Below are 22,325 nucleotides of genomic sequence, written 5' to 3'. Positions count from 1 at the left end.
GTCTCGACGAAGGTGTGGGGGCTAGGACTTCTTCAAGCACGTCGGGTTGTGGTCTTTATCCGAGACAGATGGCGATGGGAAACCATTAGGTACCACTGTTACCTATCCCACGCTTGTTGCAAAGCATTACTGCATTCAGTGAGGCAGAGATATGTGGCAGTTCTCCCTTCCCACAAAACCCTTCAGCAGTAGAAAGTAAAAACAGAACAAAGGAACCAACCAACCCTCTCCCCAGCCATCCAAAATTGGGTAAAGTACAAGGAAGGAGAGGTGGAAGCTACTATTCAAGTGCCTGCTTTGTCACTGTCACAAACTGACTGCCTTAATCACAAATCCTTGTGTTTTCAGGATTAGAATGGACTGCCTTAATCACAAATCCTTGTGTTTTCAGGATTAGAATGCCCTTCCAAAAAAGTTTTCACAACATAAAACATAATTCACGAGAACAAGCCGTTCACCTTAAAGCCATAATCTCTTTGCACTGCACGTGGAAAAGCTTTCACAACAGAAACTAGTTCAGTCTGTCAGTGTTAAATCATTCGTGCAGGGCATGGACGACTCTTGTTTAATTCCACAGTATCACATAAGCAAAGGGACCCTGCCCTGAACCCCCCCTGTTACAGGCAAGCGTTCAGGTTATCGACCCAGACCTCACCTCAGATCATTTCCTTCACCATTGGATGAGTTGTCTGGGAGCAACCTTTCCCAGCTAAAACTTTATCAAAACATCTTCCCAGGAAAAGTCTAATTTGATCAACTGGCACTTCAAGACAATTCTTTTATGAGAAACATTCCCAAATACCTCTACTTGGGGAATATTGCACTTCCAGCTTTGAGGCCAATAACAGGCTTACACACGATAAGATGGAGCTAACCCAGAATAAGGCAGTTGGTGAAATTTAAGAGTCCTGTTTGGACCTGCTCACTTCAGTCAATGAGAAAAGCAAGAACTTCAGGCAACTTTCTTTAGTTGGGGTCAAATTAGGGGAAAGGAGAAGCTGTGAGGTTGTCTGATTTTTTCAATGCAATCCAAAGAATCCGTCTCCTCAGATGAAAAAAAGACTGAACGGAAGACAGTGACTATGCCCTTGCTGCAAGGGGAGAAATCATTACTGCACAGGAACTCTACTTACTTTTGTTAGATTTTTATAGGGAGTTTTATCCTGCAAGATCTGAGTCTTGAGAAACGTGTTACACAAGCACATGCAAATAATCCCACATAAGGATTACTGATCGGTTTGCCAGTCTTTAAATAACTAACTAACTTTTAGGCACAAAGAGAAATAAAATTGGATCAATGTAAAAACTCTCCACAAGCAGAAGGATAAGAATACGTGGGCAGTGCAGGATGATGCACCATCTCCTTTAGCAGCACTGCAGTTGGATCTGCTTAAACCAGCACAGAGATTCTACCCAGAGGTTTGTTTTTCCAGTTCTTCCTCTACTGGGCATTTCTACTTTGCTATTTTACATGGATTTAAGAGAACCAGCCAGACTAAGTACAAGCTGGAGTATATAAACTAACTTCTTGTATAAATAAGCCACCAAAATTACTCTGACTACCAACCTGACAAAAGCAATACTAAAACTTTTACCATCTCCATGGAAAGAAACCACCACCATCAATCTTGCCAAGAAAAAAAAAAAAGCCTGAGCTGTTAAATCTCCGGTAAGAATGAACAGATGAACCCATGAGAGACTCATGACGACACTAGTCTGCTCAGTCATAATCACGATACCAAAAGATGCAGGTTGAGGAAGGAGATGGCAAAATGAGGAGAGATGTGGATGCAGTGCATGCAGGCCAGGAGGAAGAGCTCCACTTGCCTGAAAAACCGATCATTTGTGTCCATTTGGTACTCAGAGCACTCCTCAATCTCACTCACGATTCCGAAGAGAGAAGGTATTATCTTGTCCTGCAAGCTACGGAAAATTACATGTCCTTGTACGTGAAATCTTTGCCGTTTAAAATCTCGCTGGTTTATATAGCATTCAACACTATGACTTGATCGATAATGTACCTAGCTCCAATCTTTTTCAGGTTAAGGGTTAATTACCACTAAGAGATATCTTGATGGTCAGCAAATAAAAATGAAACTTTTATCCTACAGGCATTTACAGTATGTATTTTCAATTACAGTGCTCCTCGTAGACAGGTACTTAGAAAGTTCGGTTTGACACTTCCTGCTCCTAAGCAACAAAAAAAAGAGCAAAACAAAAGGGATACGAACACCAGTTGGATTAAGAGCTACTACCTGTTTTTCAAAGTGCCAGATGCCAGATCTAAACATGGGACATTTTAGTTTATGATAATTCTGATACTACAGTAAACACAGAAAATACTTTCAAAATAAAGCAAAACTGTTTTGCTGCCAATTCTTGTAGCCATCTCCCCTGTCCTGGATGCGAACACTTCTGCTCAGCACGTTCACTATTGATCACGCTGCCATCTCATTCTCCCTGCTCAATAATCACACTGCGAAGCTTCAGCTCCTGGTAAACATTTCTCTTCCACAGCTGAGGGGGAAGTTTTTTCTGGGAATTCCTGCAGCCTCTGGCTTGGCTTCCTATATTGGCAGGTCCAACCTAAGGGCCAGAATAAACACGTCGTGTTCTCAAAGTGTTAAGTAGTCCCAGGAGAAGAATCTGTCCTGGAAGTCCAAACAAGGCTTTCATGACACAGATGCAGTGATTTCTTCCTCCAAAAGAAGGTGCCAAAGGATGTAGTAGAAAGCATTTTACTTTCACCACCAAGAATAGATTTGAAACAAATCAAGGTAAGCGCCTAAGAATCTAACATCCGGTTTTAATGGAGAAACTTAACAGTGAATACAAAGCGAACAACAAACCAGCCAATTTTGGGCAACAAAAGACCAAATTTCTACAACTAGGAAGTTTCTTCAAAGTAATCAAGATGCTCTTCACAATCAAAAGGACTTCTACACCTAATATTTTTAGTAAAATTCCAAATTCTATAAGTTATCAATCCCTGGAAATTTGTTTTGAAGAAAGCAACTGATTTTGTGTGGAGAACAATCTCTGATTTTTAATGTTCTCATCAACTTACCGTGAACTACCTCCTCATTAGCTCATGCCTGAGAAATACAACAGAAAGGTGCAGCTGAAATTTTAAAAGCATGAAGATCTACTGATGCAAGGACACAGATTTCCGCCAATCTGTTCTATCCGAAAAGTGTTTACCCACAAAGCATTTTACAAACATTAAAGCAATACATACTGCTACTTCTCCTTCACACAGACTTACTATGTCGCATTGTCTCTAAAAACCTGGCATCCACCCACAGCTTCAGCAGAATACAGAACGCTCTTCAAGAGCTGTCGAGAAAAGTCAAGTTACTTATACTGAAAAATGTGTGGGTTTGTTATCTGAATACTTCACAAAAATGCAATTTTACACAGTCCAGCAATACAAAAAGGGAAATATTAGAAAAATACACACTTTCCCCTGAAAAATAAGGGAAATTTTTAGATCCCACTTTGACCTTTCCCAGTCTCTCCTTATAGGTCAAGAGTCAGTGCTATACTGCACCTCGTTTAATTTCCCATTTCTTTCACCTCTCAACTCCCTTTCTGCTCTTAAATACTAAAGAAATACTTAAAAGCATCCTACGGCACATCTACCATTGCTGTACAAGCAGAACATACCTATCCCGATTAAAACAACTACTATACTTAAGAATTCCGGGAAACTGTTTAAGATATTTTTAGAGTATTGATAAGTGAATAATCTTTGGATTGAAGAATTCCAATTAAGGAACAATTGTTCTCCTTTCTGGGAATTTGCTGGTACCAGTCTAGGAACTCCACCCAGCAGCTTTGGGAGTTGTCTTTTCTTACTTAGTCATCCAGCTTTGGAAAGCCTCCAGCCAAAGATCCCAACCTGCAAGACCCTGTTTTTAAAAAGATAAATGTCATGATTTTTATCCACTAAGTTTCTTTTTCTTATCCACCCACTGATATTAAGGTTAATATTTCCTTTTCAGCTAATAAAAGTCACTACAATTCTCAGAAATAGCTCTTTCGCATAGATTTAAATACCTTTCTCTTTTGGCTCCAGAATGTTATGCTTATAAAGTGAATGTACTGAAGACCAAACACCAAGGTTCGTTTTACTCAATCTTTTATTAAACAAATACCATTCTGCTGTTGGCACCACTTCTGATTGTATATCGCTGTATAAAATCCACACTGCAAACACAGGATTCGTTCCTAAATAAGAAAGGGGGGGAAGGGGGAGCACCAGCACAGTAGCCACGAATATATCTACTTGCCATTTGGAAACCATCTTTCACTGACATTCAGAAGCCAATCTTTTAGCTTTTAGAAGCTGTCAACACAAGAGAAAACGTGCAAGTGTACTAATAGACACTTCAACACTATTGTGTCCAAGGGTCTTAAATAACTGAATTAAACCTAGGATATTTCAAGCACAACATATTTACTAGTTATCCCTTTATTACCTTCTATAGTCAACAAATATAGCTGCTGAATGTTCTGGACTTTAATTAATTCCAACATTAAATTCTGGTTCCTGGCACAAATTTTAAAAGATCAGATTGAAGAATATCAAAGCATGGAACACACTAGGTTTATGTAATATATAAATTATAATGTATCTGACCACAGATAAAACTGTCCCTAAGAGTGGGTTATTGGCATACTAATTGCCAATTTTCCTACTCTGAGAGCAAGAATAAGTCAGTACATTGGTAAAATTAAATTATTTGTTTCAATAACAATACTTTATTTCTTAACAGCACAGATTTGGCAATAAGATTTTATATAACATCATTTACACCTGATTGTATTTCACTTCCAATTTTTTTAATCCTGCAAGGTAAAAAGCAAATACTTATGAAAGGGACATGCAACTAATGCCAAAGTTTCAATTATAGACTTTCCTATTTGGCAGCAACAAGTCAGGACTTGTGAGCCATTTTCTCTTCCTTCAAATCATCATGCTAAAGGAAGAAAGAAACCTAGAGATGCTATTACCACTTAAGTATCCGTTTATCCTTAAATGCTGCAGATGATTCCATATCTAAGCATTTAGCATTTACTTGTATTGACAGGGGAAAAAAACCAACACTTTTTCACCCTCTTTTATAAACGTGAAAATAATACAAACAACAGAAGAACTATTACTGAGAAGAAACAACTTGTAAGTGTTAAAATTTTATCTTAAATTTTTCCAAGTTTCTCTCCCCTCCACATTGTATAGGATCATATGTACAGACAAAAAGTAGTGGTACATTTAAAAAAGCTACGTTCTAAAAAGATTGTGTAATTTAAAGGAGTAAGTGCAGAAAACAGACAATGATGCCCCTGAATCCCCCAAAATACCACCTTCCTCTCTTAACTGTATTCTGAAACATGCAGGTATTTAAAAATAAAAAAGAAACTGAATGTGTCTAAGAACTTAGTATGTGATCATCATCATCGCAGCAGCAGGGACTTTTGGAAGAGTTATCAAAGTTTTTCATCCCAGGTCTGCGACAAGACAATCCCTTTTTTAAGGTAACAAAAATGAATGTATGATCAGATTTAACAAAAGATAACAAAACACTCGTACCCACCAAAAGCTGCTTTTGTTTCGGAGCAGCAGTTCAACAACATGCACTTTGCCAACTAATCTATCTCCCCAAAATACTTCTAATATTTCAAAAGCTCACACGCAAAAACATGTTGCGTCTCTTTTGTCTTTTATCAAAAAAAAAAAAAAGGAATGCAGACATCTTTTTTCCTTGCTCCAACATTACACTGATTTGGAAAACAGAACAGCAATATTTAATTTTGGACCAGCAACAGGTTTTAAGAGTCAAATACCCTATAAAACATACCATCTACACTTAGCTATTTTACCCAGTTATTGCTTATGTAAAAAATTCCTTATCAGATGCTATTTTCTAAGACTTATCTTACATGTTTTCACACATCTAAAAATGTGCTAACACTATTGTTGAGACACAGAATTTACTGGAAAAAGCATGTCCGTTGGAGAGACACTCTAGCACACTTGCTCTAAGACACCACTACCAGTTTCATCTGTAAAAACTACTTTTATACATATACATAAATATATATACACAAATATACGCACATACGTAGAGCATCTGAGTACCTTTTCGCTAGCTCACAGTTAACGAATTTCAACAGAAATTTAAGTAAACAATATGAATTCACAGATTACATTCTTTAATAAGTAATCTTGAAGGCTGGGGGGTTTTTTGAGCAAATTACCACTTATGGGAGATCAGCAAATACTATCCTCCACAAAAGACAGTGGTGAGCAACTTTAGGGTAAAAGCCTATAGAGATGCAGCTGAGCATCCAACAGCACTTAGCTTACACACTCGACTCTTCACACCTCAATGCTGACAAAGAACAAAGCTCTAAGACTAGTGAGCTGCAACTTTAAGTCTAAAGATACTCATTTTTTGGCAAAGACTATTACGGTTCAGTAGAGCTTGTCTTTATGTCCCACCATCCAGTGGGGAAGAAGCCCTCAAAGCATTAAGCTTGCTAATCTCCTGAGCAGAGGGAATTGCTATTAAAAATGCTATTTAGACAGACAGGCTTCTATGAAAGTCTGCTACACAGGCTCATCAAACTCATTAAAACTAGCTTTAAGTCCCAAGCTCAGGAGTGTAATCCCTTTAAGAAACCTGCAGACTAGGCTAAGAGAATAAAGATACGGTAGTTACTGAAGTGAAAGATATATGAGCCCTGTTCACCCCACCGTCAGCACGGGTAAAGGATACACCATAGTGCCGATCTTCTCAGGTATCACAATTAACATGTTGCTGCACACCGGCCCCTTCCAACACTGAATTTAAACATAACAGTGGAATAATCTCTTTGGAAACTACACACAGACTTTGTGACTTTTAGTTCAATAGCAGAAAGGATGGTGACCTGCAGCAGCATCAACCCTTCAGCCTCTATCCCATGTAGAAACACCTCCCCTTGTCATCTGTACTACGTCAAGTGTAAGTTCTCTTAGAGCTGGTGTAGTATAAAATTAGCGACCATCCTTAATGGAATAACAGAAGATGGCTCGAGTGTGCACCTCCCCTTGGCAGAGGCAGCATTCGGATAGGTAAGGTGAGAACTTGTGCTATGCCATATTGCACAGCCTCGTAAAAAACCTCCACCAGGAGCTATAAAATGCTGTGCCACAGTCGTACGTTTGGACAGTCCCGATAACTGACCTTCAACTTACATGCATGTACGTAAAGCAACTGGTAGAGCTGATTTCCAGGTTTCTTCCTGCCTACAAAGCTGTTGTGGCCCATGGGGCGACTGAAAAAAGAAAACCGCCAAGTGCTAAGGCTGCGAGGAGGCAATGTGCAACGTCACAGGCATCTCATTTAGCGAGATATAAAAACAAAAGCTGTAACCTGAAAAGGCTGCAAGGTGCAGGAGTCATAGGAAGAGGTCCTCTGCACAGGGCCCCCCCTCAGCAGTAGTCTGCCTTGGGGCATTTACTTGGGAATTCATGGCATAGGGATGTTTTCAATCACTCCAGGTCCTGAACAGAGTACAGGACTGCAAACTGCCGTGCAAGTTGTATCCTCTCAGCTGACCATCAACTGAAGAACTGCAGGAAAAAGCTACGGCACAATTGTAGCCTTCTGATACTAGTTTTTTAGGTAAATATAACAGCATGCCTCTTCAAAATGCCACCAGGAGGCTGGATATGAAGATTCCCAGTACAGTGACTAGACAAAATGTAAAAACATGAAATTAGAAGGTTCTCTATGGGGTCAAAGCAGTAAAACCCATTCTGATTAAGTTGCATTACCAGATAGAAGCAGGATCTCAATAATTTACAGCCAGAGACAGGATAAGTGTCCATTAGCATTAGTGTCTATGGACGTACACTTTCTTTTTTCCACATTTTTAAGGCCTCTGAGACCACGTCTGGGTCTCTGTCTTTCCCTCTTCCTGGCTCTCAAGAGCCATTGAAGTAAAACCCCTTCCCAACCCGCCGAAGAGGAGCCTTCCTCTTCGCATCCCCTACACCCCCAAATGGTAGGTAAGGAAGAGGGCAAGATTATTTGATGAGAATCTGGACACAGTAAATGGTCTCTAATGTTACCTAGAACACAAAACTCAGGATAATTTTAAAAAGTTATGAGGTCGGATATGATCCAAAGTGCAGAAGAACACATCAGAGCTGGATGTTCTCCAGATGCGTCAGTCGCTCTTAAGTTTAGGAACAAAGGAGCCTGATTTTTTTTTTTTTTTAATAAATATAGTTGCCTTTCAGCATCAGCAAACTTGAAGCCAAACAAAAACGTAACATGAAGTACTAACAGAAGAAAAAAATAAGCTAGATCAATCATTACAGAAAACTGGTCTCCGACAGATAATGGTGACTAAACCTCCATCAACGTGTACTCGCCCTTTCTTCCTTCAGAAACCAGTGTGGAGTGGCTCAACTCATTTGTGCCTCTTCCACTAATGAGCAGTGCACATCCCACTTCAATACCTCTCTTCTTCCAGAAATGATTACTTCAAGAGTTAGAACTAATTTGACAAAAATCTATTCCATGCTATCATCCCCAGCTTCTGGAGGTTTAAAGAAACCATTGCAACACATTTACTGACAGGTGAGAACCAGGTGTCCAAGCAGTCTCCACCAACACCAGATGAGTAAGAATATTCAGCTAGAGGTTCAATTTTTTTTTTTTAAATAACTGCTTTATATTCAAGGTATCTGCATTTTTCACATGTCCGTTTTTGAAAGGAGTCATGCAAAGTTACTCCTCTTGCTCCCCCAAACTCCAGAGATTGAGGTATTTTTCAGATTAAGAGTACACCGAAGAAAGAAATAATCACAAAACAAAACTAGCACTGGGGTTGCAAGACCGCAGTGATGGTTCTTCTTTACCGTGCCCCAGTTTTGGGGCAGAGAGATCATCCCTGCACTGGTCCTAGCTCCCAGCTGCAGCAGATGAAGGTGCCATCTCCTTGGGATGAACCGGGATCATCTCATGTCTTTTACTTTTCCCCGATGCTTTTAAGTGAACGAGAAAGGCGAGGGTAACAAGCTGCCAGCCACTTCTCCAGCTGACTAGCACCAGCCACCCAAGAGGTGGTTGCACGATTTTGTATATATAAAGGTTGTAAAGCGCTTTAGGAAGCTGCGGGATGAAAAGGACTGTATAAACGTAAGATATTATTATTATTAAACCAGTGATCTGACAAGAAGAGACAGCTTTTCAAATCTGTACAACAGCTTGAGCTGAAGAGATCAGGGAGTCCAATTTGAAAAAATAATAATTTGAAACGAATTTGAGGATTAGAAGTGGCAGCTCTTTTGTGGATTCTCCATGGCAGGTAAATTTAGTAGGCTACTTTAATTTTGCATCGTTTTAACTCCTGGCAATGTCCTGTGCATTGAATCTGACAGAGAGACAGAGCGTTTGAAGCTGTCGTGGCTACATTTTAGTCTCCCAATTTTACAATCAGTGTTTGAATCTGCTGCTACAACTCCGGGTACAGAGATCAGAGGCTTATCAAAGAGGCATCCATTTCAAAGACAAGCAGCAGCTTTGACTTCATTCCTTCAATGCTTAGAATTCCTGAAAAAGCAGATGAGCATACCACAAAACAGGTCTGAAGGAAATCTCTCTATCGGCTGTAAACCTATTTCAGTATTAATTTTTGAAGGACTATTTTGGTCTCATGTAAAATGAGTGTGTTCAGCAGAGATAATCCTCTCAACAGGTGAGCTTAATATATGCCTTCTCCTGTAACTGAAAGTACATTTTAAACTGGCTTATTGCTTTATCAAGCATTAATTGCAGAACTACTTCAACCAGTTACCTGGGTTTTTTGGACTAAAAATGTCTTCCTTTTCCTAAGAAAGCACCGCTTCATTTCTTTACTGCTGCCCTTGTTTTAACTGCATGGATGAACCAAGCGCCCTGTCGGCAATGTGTTGTTGGAGGTAAGATGGCATGGTTTAAAGGCGTAACATGCTCAGGGAGTGCCGCACGGCTGCAGTGCGCTGTTGTCCACATTCAACTCTTGACTTTAAGCCGAGTTTCAGCACTCACATGATTGATATTACTGATCTCATCAGCATCCCCTCCCGTCAAGCCTGCGGTCAGGCTGGTGGCGGACCCTGCTCGCGCCGGACACCAGCTGCTCTGTGCTGTGAGATGTCCCCACAGAGGGCACAGCACGACGAGAGGAGCGGAAGAGCAAGGAGAGAAATCCTGCCAAAACAGAATTAATTTTTACTGTTGTCGGTTCTTCCTTTTAAGCTAGAAATGTGTTTTGTCTAATATGGAAGAGAAATGCATTTCAAGAATCTGAGCGTTTTTCTTCCTTCCCTTCTCATAGACGCGGTGTAAGATCTGCCCACACACGCTGCCTGTCATCGAGACCTTTGTCCACTCACCAGAACCAACCGCTCAGCTGATTTTGGCTAGAAAGCAAGAGTGGATTGCTACGAAGTGCCAAAGGGATGTGCAAATCTGATCCGAGTTCCTCCAGCTGAGCACTGCCTAGCCCAGGAAAGCTCTGCAAAGCTTGCACAGGGAGCAACGGCTAGGGTTTCAAGATAGTCAAGTGATTTCGGTATTCTGATGGGCACCGCAGCCATGTAGGGTACCCTGGCTCCTGCCAAGGTGGTGCAGGTGGCTGCAGCCCCAAGCCCACCTCTGGCTTCTTCTTCTCACCGCAAACCTAGTGCTTCTTATTTGCCCGCTCCAGTTCTTCAGCTGCTCGTCAGCAGGAGTTAGAGGCAAAGGGGATAATCAGCAACAGGTTAATTTGTCCGATGAAGCCTTCAGAGATCTGGCATTCCAAACTTGCGATACGGTCCCCGAAGCCGTGCTCAGCCTGCTAGCTTGAAAGGAAGCCACACGCTTCTGACAGCCAAGGGTAGCAGCCAGGGAACACATTAAGCCGCATTTGAAACCCATGGTCATACGAGCAGACTTAGCAAAGCTGCGCTGCAGGTGTAGACATGCCCTGAAGTGCACGGAAAGTGCCTAAGAGCTCTTCAGTGCTCAAATCACTTCTGACAATCAGGACTGAGGAGTCTTAACACATTTGGGCATTTTTAAAAAGCACTACCAGCACTATCTTGCACTAAATGAAAGCTTTGGTTTAAAATGAGCTTTTAAAACACTAGAATGTTTACAAGCCCCTTTTCTCACGGAACAGCTCATTTATCAGCGTTCAGGCTATACACAAGAATTTCTTCTGTGATATCCCACCCATTAAAAGGGCCCCGACAACCCCGCCCCGACAACCCAACTGACCAACCTGACACACACTCCGTAACACTTTAAAGCACGGTTATTTACCCAGTAGGAAACAAAACATTTAGAAAACCACAGTAGAAGTTGTTACAAGATGTGATGACGCTGTATCTACATGAGCCAATTCAACAAACCGGAGCGCTTCCATCTATGAACTGAAGCAGGTGGTTTTTTTCATTGCTTGCTGTATTTCAGAGAATCACAAGAAAAGATGCAAAACCATTTTTTAGGCAGGTGGCTGTGTGCTTATGCCGGTCCTTAACAGCTTTAATCTTTAAGGGTAATAGTCAGCGACCTGATCCACTGAGTATACGGGTCTGTATAACCTGGCGTAGAAACTGGGACGGCTGTAACTCCTGTGTTACGGTGAGCATCTAAGATCAGCAAAGCACCTGCGCAAAGCTCATTCCCAACCTGCCGCACCAGTCAGCCCCAGCTTCACCGCTGAACACTGCTCTAGTGCTGCCGCTTCCAAGAAAAACTTTCTTTTTAAAAAGCCAGTCAAAAAAACCCCATGCAGAAATATAGCCATAAATAAGCATTAGTGCTTCAAAAATCGTGAAACCACAATTTTATGGTTTTAAACAGAGACAAGGTGGAATCATGAATGGTAGCAATGTATTTCAGATGAAAGCTTTCAAGCAGATGAGAAATAGTTACAGGAGCTGGAACCTGAGTAACTACAGTTGCATTAAACTATTCCATCTGCAAGTCCATTAAAAATTGTTAATGGTTTCGTATGGCTTTTATATTTATTGGGTGGGTTTATTCCTATGTGAGTCATACATATTTATTACCAGGGTCCAAATAATAGTTATTAATAAAACTTCTTTTATTTGCATACTGTCTTGATGCTGGCCTAAATATTTACAACTTGACTACAAAATAAAAGAATCGTCAAAAATTATAAATAGTACCCGGGATGCATCACAACTTTACTTTTTGTACTTTATCACTTTTTTGGTGGTTTTTGTTTTTTTGGTTGTTCCCCCCCCCCCCCCCCCAAAAAATGGAAAAAACAACCTGGTAAACACATTTCTTTTTTCAAGTCTAAAAAGCACTAATTCTTTCAAAGCTTTAAAGCACAATTTGTGTTGAGGAAGTAAGAGGAGATCCAAAGCTGAAGGCAAGCTAGTTTTTATAATTAAGAAAATACATATATTTCTACACATAATTACGAACAGTAACAAAAGCTCACTATTAAAACAGGTCCACTGAATCCCTGGAATTGTGCCTGCCAACTAAAACACCTACTATGAATTTAGTAATGGGTTATGCAAACATAAATTACAAGGCCAGACATTTTAAAAGGAAAAAAAGTTGATTTATTGTCACATTGGAGACACGGCAGGATAGAAGCACAATTTCATTTTTCCATATATTCATCAACACTGCAGATGTGTTAATGCAAAAAGAATTCTAAAATAAAAATGACTCTCAACTGCTCTAATTCTCATATGTCATTTAATTTACTTAAAAATGGTTACCAGGAAGCTTTTTTTGTTTTTGTTTTAAGCAAGCAAAACATTAAAAATTTCTGGAAGAAAGTAGGTTTTAAGAGCATTTTATAAACATTTCTCCCCCTAAAAAATTACCTGAAGACTTCATCCACAATTGACCATAGAAGAGCAGCCCTGCAGAAAGTTGGGGTATTTGGGTTTTTGGGGTTTATTGTTGGATTGATTTTGTTGTTTTTTTTTTTTAATAGAAAAGTTTACAATGATAATCTGTAACCTAGTCATTCTGTTTGTGAGCGTTTTCACTCAACATATTCATTGTTTCTGCTCTTGTTTCAAGCAGATCCAACTTTTCACTTATCCACTGTCAGAGCAATGAAAAGAATCTCTCTTAACTGGCAACTATTATTAAAAGAGTTATTCATGACAACATAATAATTTTAATGAGAACAACATGTTCCTTTAATTACACCTGAATGACTTTGAGGTGGTCCAGCGGATGAACTGAAGGAGGTTTACAGCGTATTTGTTCACAAAGTAAGAAGGAAAAGTACTAATTGAAGATGTTTAATTATTGCTTCTTTTGGTAAATACACATCGGAAGGAAGAGCAGGTCTCTTGCTTGCCTGTTATTTTTATAAGTTACATCTTGAAAATAAGTCAAACTATTGTTCAAATGTCTCAAAGCAAATTTAGGAACTGAACTTCAGACTTGCTTTGTGTGTTCTATAAGTAAATGCCCAGTTTTACACTTACCTTTATAGGTATCATAACACAGAACGTAAGAATGGCTGTTAATTGTCGGTACCAGAGTGAGAAAAATCTCAGCTATTTCAGCTAAATAAATGGAAACACTTTCCCCTAAAAACCAGTCAATGATGCATTCAGTAAATCATGTTATTAGTCTCAATGCACACTTATTTAACTACAACCGTTCTTTGGGAGGAAGGACAACAAATGCCCTGTGAGGTCAAGTTTTTTCCTTCAAGTTCTGACCTGGAAAAAGTTCTCCTCTCAGCCCTCCGCTCCCCAACCTTCCCCCACGGCGGTCGCTCGCTCTGGCCAGCTTCCAAATGGGTCAACGCCGAAAAGTTCAAGCAAAGGCAAGTACAACCTGAGAAAAACAAACTATTTGCTTTGCATTGTTTCATTCTTAGTGACAGGAGATATTCACAGTAGCACTGAGTGTTTAACAAGAGAGATTAATCTGTAAATATTTGCTTACAAGTATGTCCCTCTGTAAACCGCGGTAATACCCAAAATATCCCCTTCTCCTTTTCTGCAATGGCGAGTACGGCACCCTTGCCATGACTGAAATCTAATACCTGCAACTGATAGCGCTAGAAGAAAAATGCATTCTTCAACTGTCAAGCATGTTTAACCAGAAAAATGCTTAAATGAAATAAATCTAAATTACTGAGAGCGAGTGACTTCAGAGTAATTAATTTCTTCAACTACTCTAACATGTTCAGCTGAATCAGATGTGTCTCCCTCCTGAATATTTTTGGAACTCTTGAATAAAGTAATCATCCATATATTTTCAGCTTTATAAAAAGACTTTTGAGGTAAACGCGTTGTAGAAAATTTATTTGAGGATATTTTTAAAGAAAACGGAGAGAGAGACAGTAACTCAAAGTGTCCTAGAGCACGTGGTTTCATAAAAACGCTTCAAATTAAACTTCTCAGCCTAGTAGCACATAACGCACGACCATTGCTTCTGCAGGTCAAGGGAATTATTTTCCCAGATTTCAGACCTTTACAAATGCTGTTGTACAGCTACACAGTTCCCCGTGAAATGCTACAAACCCATAATCCCCCAATACGGCCTCATTTTGTAAAAGGACCTTCAAGTCCGGTTACCTCACGCTAAATTCTAGAGGTCTGCAAGGCCGCAGTCTGCCGCCCGCCCCCAGCCTCTGCCGCCCGCGTCTCCCCGCTCAGAAAAGCAAAATCGTTTGCTTCTGGAAAACAACCCAGAAGCGCAATTCTACCGAACCGAGGACGCCAGTTCAATCAGCCAACTGACCCAGGGCTCAGGGGAGGTGGGGGGAGTGTTCACAACTACACTGCAAGAGGAAATTAGGCAGGTACGCCAGATAAAGACGTGTTAAAGAGGTTTGTTCCTGGCTTGGATTTGCTGTTCCTCAATGCGCTGAGCTCTAGCAAGAATCACTGCGAGCATCAAGTGATGTGTGCACAGCAAATAGCAGGGGAGATGCCATCTGCCAGAGACTCTGGCTTAGCTTTTTCTGAGTGATAAAGATCATTTTTTTAAAAAAAAAAAATTAATAACGTCTAGTAATTGTAGTGGTGAGAATGGTCAACGTGCCAGAAAAATGGAGGTCAGTTTTATGAGAGTCCTAGAAAAATACAGCCGTGAATTACAATTCTTTTATTGTTCCCTCACTTCCAATGAAGTGAAAAGGCAGCAAGAGATCATAATATAGAAAAGCATGTCAGAAACACTGATGTTTTTCCTATTAACAATTAGAATATGCTAAAGTCAAATATGTATTAAATAATGACAATGAAATTCTTGAGAACTCATGAATAAGGGACCTCCAGATAAGCTTTGAACTGATTGAACCTAACTGACTCCACAAGACTAGTTTTTAGATTACATTTGAAGACATGGAGCTATGTTATTTTTTCTGTAAAAAGTCAATAATAATAATAATAATAATAATCTACTTCATTTAGCTTTTGAAATAACAAGCCCATGTAGTACAAATTACCATAAACATAATTTACCTTGCGAACAGAACCTCTTCCGAAAATGCTAATATTCAATAAAAACATTGAAAGGGAGGACATGGCACCTAAATATCATTATCCTAAAAGGAAAGGTATTCATCTTGTTCCAAACCTGCAAGGTAAGTTATACGTCTCTGTTCTTGTAATTTTGTTTTTAATGGAAGGAAACGGTGATGTTTTAACTCAGTAAGAAGAGTATCCTGTGTATTTAGCATTCTGCGAAGGTTTTAAATATATGAAGATTCTTAAAGATACAAAACAATTTTATAATAGTATCACACGAACATTGATAATTGCATTTGAGTCATACAAATTAATAGAAAAGATTCTTTCTGAACAGACTGCTTAACTGCAAATTTGTTTCTTCTTAACGAAAACCTCTTAAAAATCTCCTTTTCAGAGTCATGGGAAGAGAGAAGGAAGGGAGAACTTCAGCAGCATTTCTCTTCCTCATCTTTTTTGTGAAATAATTTTTAAGTAGTAAGTCAGGAAATACATAGAAAGGTGGTTATTTTTTTATTCCCTACCGTGCACTGCGGCATTTACTATTTACAAATTGTACTAACTGCATTTAGATGTATTATGTTAGCTAGATTTTACATAAATCTGTCACGTATGTCAGGACCCAAAATTAACAGGATTCCCATATGGCTCCTGGTGAAGGGGAGGAAGGAACATCCACACGCGATGTACTGTCAGGCACACCAGGAAAGTGAATTAAAAAAAAATTTAAAAAAACCCAGGGAGTAGAACAACCCAGCTCTAGATGGCAGCAAATCAATATTCACCCCTATGCACACGGACACCGAGAGCATCAACTATTTCCAAACAGACTATGTATTCTCAGTAGTTTTTCTAGGCATGTTATTATTTTCCACTTTGTTACACAGGCCAGACCAAAGTTGACCGTGCAAAGTTGTTAGGAATCAACACAATTCACTACCAACAATTAGAAAAATACTCCTCTCATTTCAAGAACTAATTCAACCAGCAGATTTAATATTCTTTTTTTTTTAAGCTTGATTTGATTACCTCTTGCTGTAGAGACTGGGTAATTTGATAGAATGATCCAGAAACACTGGACTGGAGACTAAGAATTTACGGATTTTAAAAATTTTAAAAAATTGAGCCCTTGCATAATAACTGTGTTCATTTAGTTAGTTGTGACTGGCAATTATAATGTGGGGTTGTTTGGGTTTTTTCTCTAAAAAACCCCACACATCTTAAAAATGCGCATCACCCTAATATGTAATGTCACAAATAAAACTATTACTTTTGTAACAAAAAAATTCTACAGCCTCATCTTTCTTTCTCTTTTGCAGCAGTGGCACTGCAGAAACATAACCGAGCAGGACGGGGACGGTGGCAGCAGTTCAGGTAACAAGGCCAACAGTGAAAGCCAGGTAACATCACTGACTAGAGATCAACCACGGCAGCGCAGAATTGGTCATGTCAAATGACACATACAGCATAAATACATTGAAAGTGGCTGCACCAACTTCTATTAACACACGCACACGAGCTGATGGGAATACGCACAACAGCGCGGCACTGGCTGGTCCTCAGTGGCAACATCGCTGTCACACTGCAGAACTTAGCATTTATCCATGAAAGTGCTTGGGGCCAGCAGGCAGCCACGTCCATTCAGTCAGTGTTAAGAGATGCTTTTCATATGCTCATTTATTTTGTTTTCTGGCACCTTCCAATATTGCATTTTCCAGGGCATTCTAAAGCTATTTATTTGAGAACATACTTATGCTGTCTAGGTCTATAGGTTCTCCCATGTCCTTCCATAACTCGGCTGACCCAAAATTTAATCTGCTTTACAAAATACAGGTGTCAATTTGAGCATTTAAAGGTAATCTTGACTTTCTAAATCTCACCGATAGAGTACATCTGCAACCCAGAAACACTAAAAGAGCAACAACAGTGAGGAATTATCAGTTCAACTTACCATCAGCCAAAAAACCAGCGACCAAAGTAACAAGCTCGCAGGCTAAGCTCCTGTATCCCAATATATGCTTTACGTAGGCATGTCATATCTGCCCGGTTTTTTAGAGCTCATGCTCTCACATTAGAAAACTAGTACCTTATTTTACGTCCCAAGAGCTGCTGGCCCAGGCCGCTCAGGCTGGTTTTTTGTCTTGTGCTCAGTTTAATGACCCGTGTTTCAGGGGAGCCTGGTAATAACCAACATAGCTCAGCATTATCCAGTTTACATGGCTAAATCATAAAGGAAAGCAATGGAGAGTTATAGGTTAAACAGTCTTAAGTATTATTGTCTTCCCTCTCCACGAGTACTTAACAATTACATATTACTTATTTACAAAGTCTAGGCTTACTCAGTTACTTGTTTTCTGATATTCTGTCACTATTGTTGTTGACTAGCTTAAAAGTATGCACCACTGGACATACCAGCTAAGCTTTTCAATGTTTAAAACAGAAACAGGTAAGTAAAAGTCGTTACTCAACTAGGAATCTGGGTAGAAACGAAGGTAAAGTTATCAATATTAGGAAGTATCTTCACTTTGCACCAAAAATTATTAACCTGTGCAACTGAAATTATTTAGAGACTAAAAATTATTTAAAGACAAAAAAAAATTCTCAAAGATGGTCATTCAAACATTTGCTTATTCACACCAGAATCACCATATGAAGACATGATGAATTAGACCAAGAATTTCACAGAGGTTAAAATAGCCAAGAAGTATCACAGTTAGTCACAATAGTTCAGGAATTATCACCATAAGAAAATAATCATCTGATGCAGGGTGGCAATTCACATGATGTATTTTGAGATGTCTTCCAAGTAACAGTCACATAAAATTGATGTTTGAAGCAATCTCCTGACCAGTCACAGCCTTCTGCAGTAGCTGCTCAGGGGGAAATAAATTGAGACTGAAAATACCCCAAAACATCTATGAGCAGCACATCTGATACGACCTCTTAAAAGGTGCGAGGAGGTAAAAAGTATTTTTGGAATAACAGGAATTAAGAACCCTTTCCAAAAGTTTCTGTATGTAACAATCACCACCGAATTTTCTGTTCTCATAAGGTTCCCAAACATGAGATACTTCTTCCCAGAGTCATTTCCCAGTATGCCAAGTCAGAAGTAGTATTTTAAAATTTTTAAATACCAAAAGCCCTATAGTCATTCCTATAAACGTGAAAATATTGTATTTCTTTTGCAGCAATTTGATAATTCGCAAGGAAGGCAGAAATGACCCAAATAGATGTGTCACACATTTCAAAGTAAAAAGAAACACAAGTATAAATATCCTTAACTTCATTAGTAATTTTTTTGAATCCTTTTCTGCTACACAGGAGATTGCTTGCAGCAGACATTATGGAAAGTCTAGAGGACATCCCAGACAGCAATGGATAGGAAAGTCAAGGCAATCGACACTTGTCTCCTGATTTATGGTCTGACTGGCTACAGCAGAGGAAAAGAGATGCTGGAATAGACTAAACCACTGCTGCACTGACAGGGATGCATGCAGAATGAAAAAGAAAACGGAAAGCAGAATTCTGAAACAAATTGTTACATTTTACAATTCCATCTTTGTGGTTTTGGGGTTTTTTTTTATACCAAGAAAGATGTTACTTCATTGTGGAAATTTACATTAAGCTGTACACTAGGTTATTTATCTGAAGAACGGTTCTGCATGCAAGCTGGTCTTCTACTACGGAACTCTTTTTTGTTATTAAAAGAGTATGTTTGATGTTTTAGTAACATAAATGTATCAGTTTGGAAACTGTGTGTTTCCTGTCCACCTCAAGGATGTTCTCACCATACTGGGTAGGTTTCCAGACAAAGTTGCAGTTTTGGAAAAAATCAGGTCGAGTAGTTAATAATCCTGCCTTCTCATTTTCAGCTGTCTTCTCAAAGCTTCGACAGTTTTGGAAGTATTCACAGACTTCCCTTCTTTTTGGGGAGTGCAGAAAACAGCTGAAGATGAACATGGCAGTGCACAAGCTTAAGCTTTTGTGTAAAGAGCAATACCAGTGAGGTTTTCCAGCAAGGACAGCTGGACACTGCCTCACTCCCATTTTGCCTCTTACACACCCACATCTACCCCACCAAGACCTCGGGCAGGAGAGGAGAGGGTGGCCCTATCAGACCTTGGACATCTCAGCTACTTCCCCCATGCCCCTGGGAGCCATAACTGCATATCCAGTCTGTTACAGCTGGCTATCATTACAGGTCGGACACTTTCTTCTAATTCTTTGATCCCGTTTTCATTTTTTAATTCTGCCAAAGAAAGTAGAAGAGGAGTTAGACTGTGTTGCTGTTCAGAAACAAAGCTGCAGAAAGAGCATCACAGCAGAGAAGACAGAGAAAGAAAGAATATAAAAAAAATCCACACAAGCTTATAAAAGGAACGTGGTTTCATAGGAGTCCCAGGACGAAAGATGAGGATGAAGAAATCTAGCAGAGATCCAAATCTCCCCAAACACTGGGGATGTTCAGAGCCATTGTTTTGAACCTAGTCCCTGAATCAATAAGGCAACCTTCCATATAATATTTTGGAAAATAATAGCGGCTACAGACTTACATTTTGTAAAATTATATTTAAAACCATACCATCAAATGATTTAACTTCCCTATCTTGCTCACTGCAAAGAACTAATTGCATATCGTTTTCCCACTATATCTCTTGAAGTAGCTATACAGAGTATATAATTTTCCTCTGCACATCCTACTCCCACTGAGTTACCAAGGCCCTCTCACAATGCACTTAAGTGCAGTGTTGGTTGGGATTTGTGGGTTGTTTTTTTTTCCTCCTCACAGTAACCTTTTGCTCCATAAAAATAAAATTGACCGAAAGAAACCATCCTGAAACACATCTGCAAACATGCGATCAGCTAGGAGCTGGCAGCTATAGCCACATTCTGAAGAATCTGTCATTCTCCTTATAGGGGAAAAAAAAAAAGGAAGGCAGCAGGAAACTCAAGTTAGGTCTTGTAGAATGAACTTAAGCTTCTAGCAAACAATTTGAAAACGCGTCCCCAGAAGCCTGTTTATTTTCTGGATTTTGTACAATTTCCTATACCTTCCGTATTCTTTCACTTCTCTCCTTCCTCCTCTTCTTCCCAATAGTTTGCCTCTCTCCTGCAAAGGGGATTCAAGTCATTCCTCACCCTCTTGGAGCTACTGCATTCACTCTCCATATTCTTTTGCTCCTTTTAAAAAGGTTCTGTCCCTTCAAAGCTGCAGTCCCCAAATTTTCTCTTTTTCAAACAAAGAGAACCGTTTTCTGCCCCACAAAGCCTTCTCAGGGCATCAGCTGAACTCTCCCCCTTCCCTGTAAGTCACTCCTGCTCCGACATTCCCTCTCCCCTCTGGGGGTCAGACCCTCCAGCACCTCTCCCTCTGTACCAACATGAAGCAAAGCAGCATCTGCTACTTGAGAAGCAGCAATAAAGGTTAGAAAAGCTGCCTGCTGCTTCTCTCCCAGGAAGATACTTGGAAGGAACCAATACTTGTGTATCGGTTATCTGGAATGGGCTTTGAAACCCTAGAACGCTCCTGGATGAACAGATTGCTGGCAATCACCGGGGAAAAAAACCCACAAAACAAACAAACAAGCCAGCCCTACACATTGCTATGCATTCATTAGTTAACAAAATGAGTTTATATGTATTTTCGATATAACTATGTATACATATACACAGACACGCACACTGGATGTGAGCACGGAAGAGTTGAAGTACTCCCAGCTTCCTGCACGCAGTGTTCACCTTTCCGGGGTCTGCCGAGCATCGGTCCTGACACCTTTTACACACCACCTGCCCCGTGCCATGCGCATCCTCCGAGTGCGGTTTTCTAAAGGGCTCAGCACTGACCTTGTTGCATTTCCAGTGAAATCAACAGCAAAACTTAATTTCATTTTTGATGGAAAAATGAGCATCTTTGAAGTTATGCCCTTGATATAGATTTATTTAGGCAGCGAAATGTCACTTTCTACATACAAGTGCTAAGAGAGTTTGGATTAGTGAAGAAGAGTGGCGTTTTTTTGCAATTCTCCAGGTTTTACATTATTACAAAATTTAGAGCAAGCCTGTTTGAAAGCTAATGTTCATACTTCCTCTAAAAACATCAATTCATATTTCATTATTTACAGAACGCAAAAACTGTCTGAGGAGAAAGCCATCAAAGATAAGCAGTCTTAGTTAAGATGGTGGGCTTAGCAATACATATGAGAAAATCACGGAAACAAACTATTAAGAGGGAAAAAAAAAAACACTTAAGTAGACCCAATACCATATACTACTGCAAGAAACTCAGACTGGAATAGCTTTTCTCCTTACCTCTGGAGTGTTTTTCTTGAACTCGCGACTTTGCTCAATAAGTTTTTTCCTAGACTGCTCACTTTCATCTTGCCGGTTAGCCAATATTGTTGCTGTGGCATCGAGCTCTCTCTGTCAAGAAAAACAAAACAAAAAAGGAATTATGGTTAGAGCTCGGTTTCTCACAGAGATAAAAACAAAAGCTCATATGTACATCATGCAATTTGGAATATCGAGACAGCTGGACTACAGAACAGTACAGAACAAAGCACCAAGCTTCCAGAAATTGGACCTCCTAAATAATATCAAAGTTCTACACCTTTTTGATTCCATCTTGCAACCAAAATATCACCATTTTTCTCAAAAGCATTCATGGTTTTAGCACAGCATCACCCAGGATAGCAGCAGTAGCATGCAATACACACCTCCTAATCATTTCCCAAACACAGTCAAGACCACAGATCTTGGACGTGTTCAAGCCAGGTTTATTTTCACCTGCCTGCTTTTTAAAGAGACTGGA

The 22,325-nt window shown here is 39.7% G+C and overlaps 1 protein-coding gene across 6 annotated transcripts in view; it reads right to left on the bottom strand.

The window, feature by feature from the left end:
• The window catches only part of CUX1 (cut like homeobox 1), a 285,116-nt gene that overhangs the window by 209,113 nt on the left and 53,678 nt on the right, over window positions 1–22,325 (bottom strand). For 5 of the 6 annotated variants that reach the window (XM_059829439.1, XM_059829440.1, XM_059829443.1 and 2 more), the window contains exon 2: window positions 21,827–21,937. The exons of the other annotated variant lie outside the window; for it this stretch is intronic. In XM_059829439.1, coding sequence (XP_059685422.1) covers window positions 21,827–21,937 — 111 coding nt within the window. The remainder of the gene's footprint in view (window positions 1–21,826; window positions 21,938–22,325) is intronic. 6 annotated transcript variants of the gene reach the window in all.

Source organism: Gavia stellata, chromosome 25, assembly GCF_030936135.1.
Source record: "Gavia stellata isolate bGavSte3 chromosome 25, bGavSte3.hap2, whole genome shotgun sequence".
Taxonomy (NCBI): domain Eukaryota; kingdom Metazoa; phylum Chordata; class Aves; order Gaviiformes; family Gaviidae; genus Gavia; species Gavia stellata.
This window is presented reverse-complemented; position numbering and strand designations above follow the sequence as displayed.